Here is a 4,623-nt window from a genome sequence, read left to right on the forward strand (position 1 = left end):
CTCTAGTATTATGCTGTGTTAACTTCATTAAGATGATATATGGCAACACTGTGTTCTCTTGAAACCTAACCAAAAAGGCTGATAGCATAGAAATGGAGGCCCAATATTGTAAGCAAATATGGGAAACAAGTTTGTGTCAATAATACCACAGCTTTCTATTCTGGCAAAATAATTTGCTCTCTTTTAGAAACCTCTCAGCAGCCAAAGAAATAGGCACTTCTTTCCATCTCTAAAATTAAATATACTTGTAATATTTAAAATGAAAGAGTATATATTTCTTAGATACACCTAGCTTATTCCCTGTGTACTAAGTAAATGATTCATAATAGGTTTTATTATTAAAAAATTAAAATAAAAACTACAGGTATTTTAGTCCTCTCCAAATATTTGTATTTTCCCTCATGCCTTCACAACGCCTCAGAATATGAAATAACTAATTATGTTTGCGGTATTCTTCCTCTCTGCTATTCCAGCTGGGTACCAGCCCATGGATCTGGGGGGTTTGTATAGCACTGAGACATTTTTCATGCCAAACAGCTGCTTGGGGGTTTCCAGCCAAGCTCCTTTTTTCCTAATGCCTTGCACAGTTTCACTCACTCCTTTCTTCTGCATAAGCCCTTCTTTTGCATTCTCAGAAGCACGAAGAAGACCAGGTAGAAATCTCCAACCTACAGGCGGGGACTTACGTCTTCCAGCTTACTGTCACGGACACTGCACAACAGCAAGACTTCACCAACATCACCATCACAGTGCTGAATTCTGAGCAGACCGAAGGTGAGCCTGAGCCCACAGATGTCTAGCTGGAGTCCCCGAGCCTGGGTGCTGCTCTAGCATTACTGGTGCTCTTCTCAGGGGGGTGGATGGGAAAAGAGCACAACCAAGAGATCGGACTTGCATGTCAACTTTTCCCAGTAAAAACCTCCACTGGACCAGTAGTGGAAGGTCTCTGTATTCATAATGGCCTATTTTAGGGTTTTCAGATCCTCTTGCAGAAAAAGTGGCCTGCAATAACCCCATCCTCTCTCCATTTCATTGCCTTCTGCTGGGTGACACCAAGAGTAGCTGAAGCCAGGGGTGCAAATGAGGGTATAAGACAGGAGAACCTGAAAGGTCTTGTTGACTCCATGGTTTTGCTGTGAAGGCCCTAATTCCCTTAAGCCACAGGATAGGTGTAGCCGTCTGCGTGACATTCAAAGTGTCCCTGGCTTTATTTATATGTTTTACTTTAATGGCCTTGTTTAATGATCAAAATGTTCACCATCACACGAACATTAGGAGGAAGGAGTTCTTGGACAAATGGTTGACTATTAGCTAAGCAGGGAATTTCACCTTCTACCACAGATACCATAAAAATATAAGAACAGCCATGTCAAGTGATGATAATGGTGTGTTCAAAATCCAGTACGCTGAATCCAACGGTGGCCAGAGGCTGATAGAGTACACAAACATGACATGCTATCAGTAAATCCCTACTACACTTGGCTAGCCCCCAAGGAATTTGCAGCTGGGAGGCTTTTCAGCAGAAGATGGTGTCTTTGTGTTTAATAGCCATGGATGAATCCCTTTTTGACCTCATGTAATCTTTGCACAGCAGCAACATCCTGAAGCAAGGAGTTTCACAGCTTGACTATGCGCTGTGTGGAGAAGCAGCTCTTTTTTATGGATATGGCACTTCTAATTTGATTTTAGGACCCTGCCTTTCATATAAGAAAATATATGCCGTGATTCCCTACTCACCTTGTCCATGCCACTTAAGATTTTACAAATCTTTCAGACAAGTATCCACACTGCTGACAAACTTTCCTTTGGAAGATTTTTTTCCTTTGTATATGTGAAAGCAAAGCAAGCTAACCAGAGCCTTTTTATCTCACTTTCTTGATAGAGCATTGTTTGACTCCTAAGAAGGTCGGTTGGTGTCGGGGATCTTTTCCACGTTGGTTTTACAATCCAAGCCTTCAGCAGTGTGAGGAGTTCATTTTTGGAGGCTGCAAGCCCAACAAGAATAACTACTTACGGGAAGAGGAGTGTAAACTCGCCTGCAAGAATGTTAGAGGTGAGTCGTCTTCAAAAATCAGCACCCTCTTTCTCATAGGATGGGGATGACCGTGTGGGCAGGTACTGCAGCTTCTTGGATGGCAGCTAGTTAGAACCCAGAGAGCTTAGGAAACCAGGCTAATTATGGATGGGGAGTCCTAGTCTTACACTGCTGATATATCTGACCCAGTTCCTGGAGCACTGCTCCCCTGGTCAATGTCCCTGCTGTGTCTCTGGCTGCAGAAACCCTCACCAAATCTTCATGTCACACCTGAAACCTAAATTCAGTGGGTAGCATTGTGCTGTGGGGGAGCCAGAAGTGCTTTGCTCTGAAAATGAAATTAATCTTCCTCCTTGACACCCTCTTAGCGAAGTCCGAGCATGACTAGTGCTGCCCCAGATAAATGGGCTGTGCCTCTGCCAGGCCCTCTGCGGTGCATAGCTCAAGGAGGAGGCAAAAGCCCTGGAAAAGAAAGACGGTTTCGGAACAGTCTAGCTAGTGGTGGGAAGTTCCCCTGTGCTCCTCCAGACCTGCCTCAAGTGGGTACTACTCACCTGGTGTCTCTGGGTGGTGGGCACCCATATTTCCCCTCCCTAACCCCTGCAGGGCTTGCTTCCAGAAAACACGCACGTCTTAGGCGAGATCTGAAGGCAATATAAAGCTGATCTTGAGCTGACAGAATGATGTGTTAGTAAATTGATTTTGTTTTTCCCCTTGTCTCTTCAGGTTCTGTTGGTGGGCGACAACAGCCAGGTGAGCCTCCTGTGCCACTGTGTAATCCTGCTGTGAGCTCAGGCTCAGTGTTTCACGTCCATTCCTGTGGCTTTCGATTAGCACTCAGTCAGTGGGGAAAGTGAAGCACTGGAGACCAATTTCTTTACTAAGCCTTTCACTTTCACGTCACAGGATAATTCAGGTTGGGGATTACCTCTAGAGGTCATCTGGTCCAACCCACTACTCAAAGCAGGGCCAGCTTTGAGTCCCATTGGGTTGCTCAGGACTGCATCCAGTCCAGTTTTGGGTACCTCTGGCGAAGGAGATTTTACACTTCCTCTGGTCAAACTGGCCAGTGCTTGATGACCCTTGATAGAATTTTTTTCCCCTTATATCGAATCACTTTCCCTTGTTGCAACTCGTATCTGTTGCTGCTCATCCTATTACCGTGCACCTCCAAAATGAGCCTGTCTCTTCTTTTCCATAACCTCACACTAGGTCTTGTGCTCTAGCCCCTTGCTGAGTCTCTACTGGATTCACTCCAGTATGCCGATGTCTTCTGTGCACTGGGGAGCTCAGAACTGAGCACACGACTCAGCACTTGGGGCCACCTCTGGAGCAGAGGGCAATAACTGCTCTTCTCCATTGACTCTCACAGCCTGGCCTGCAGGGTTCTGTTTGGCTTTCCTAATTTAATTCCCCACGATCAGGCAATGTCTCCGTATTATTCCTGAGTAGCTCATTCTTGCTTCCACCTTCTGTGAACTTCTTTTTTTGAGAGGAAGCATGGCTGTTCCCAGAGTAATGTTTCATTTATAAACAAGAAATTATTATTTTCTTTCTTTTTTTGAGTCCAGGGTGGCACTGAAGGGAGACCTTAACCAATCTGTCTTGTTTCTTGTTTGCCAGCCCTATAGGCAGCTTTTAAGTCCTTCATAAAGCATCTGTGTGGCAGGGAGAAACAATGAATTTTAATGAGCTATCATCTGAACTGTTTCTGATGCAGTGTGCAGTGGGAACTGCCAGTCCCCCTTCTTCAGATGCAAGGATGGCTGCTGCATTGATGCCTATCTGGAGTGTGATGAAACTCCCGACTGTGCTGATGGATCGGATGAGATGTATTGTGAACAGTGTAAGTACTTCAAATTCTGGCTTAGACAACCTGCCAAGGGATGAGTGCAATGTAAGTTACAGGTGTTATCATAGAAATATAGAATCTTTTAGGTTGGAAAAGACCTTTAAGGTCATCAAGTCCAACCGTTAACCTAACCCTGCCATCCCACCACCCAACCATGTCCCTAAGCACCTCATCTATGCATCTTTTAAATATCTCCAGGGATGGGGACTCCACCACTTCCCTGGGCAGCCCATTTCAGTGCCTGATAGCCCTTCCAGTGAAGAAATTTTTCCTAATGTCCAACCTAATCCTGCCCTGGTGCAACTTGAGGCCATTTCCTCTTGTCCTATCGCCCATTACCTGGGAGAAGAGACCAACACCCACCTCGCTACAGCCTCCCTTCAGGCAGTTGTAGAGGGCGATAAGGTCTCCCCTCAGCCTCCTCTTCTCCAGGCTCAACAACCCCAGTTCCCTCAGCCACTCCTCATCAGACTTGTGCTCCAGACCCCTCACCAGCTTCGTTGCTTTCCTCTGGACATGTTCTTTCATCACTAAATTCAGTAAGATAGAGGGTTTTGCAATGCTTGTTACCAAAAATCCACCTGGAATCTTCTATTTTCTAGTATCTTTTACCAAATGAAGACGCATTCTATCCTGGCCTTACAAATGCCGCTGACACCAGAAAGTCACAGGAGACACAAACCTTCCCTTGTTTACACGTTTGAGCACTGTGCTCAGCCTGTTTGGCTGCAGAATC

General features: G+C 45.4%; 1 protein-coding gene across 1 annotated transcript in view; it reads left to right on the top strand.

Moving 5' to 3' along the window:
- The window catches only part of SPINT1 (serine peptidase inhibitor, Kunitz type 1), a 19,788-nt gene that overhangs the window by 10,643 nt on the left and 4,522 nt on the right, over positions 1-4,623 (top strand). The window contains exons 4-7 of the mRNA XM_009647604.2: positions 636-774; positions 1,883-2,053; positions 2,762-2,788; positions 3,756-3,881. Of these exons, the coding sequence (XP_009645899.1) occupies positions 636-774; positions 1,883-2,053; positions 2,762-2,788; positions 3,756-3,881 (463 nt within the window). The remainder of the gene's footprint in view (positions 1-635; positions 775-1,882; positions 2,054-2,761; positions 2,789-3,755; positions 3,882-4,623) is intronic.

The sequence above is a fragment of the Egretta garzetta genome, unplaced genomic scaffold, assembly GCF_000687185.1.
Source record: "Egretta garzetta isolate BGI_Z169 unplaced genomic scaffold, ASM68718v1 scaffold329, whole genome shotgun sequence".
Lineage (NCBI taxonomy): Eukaryota > Metazoa > Chordata > Aves > Pelecaniformes > Ardeidae > Egretta > Egretta garzetta.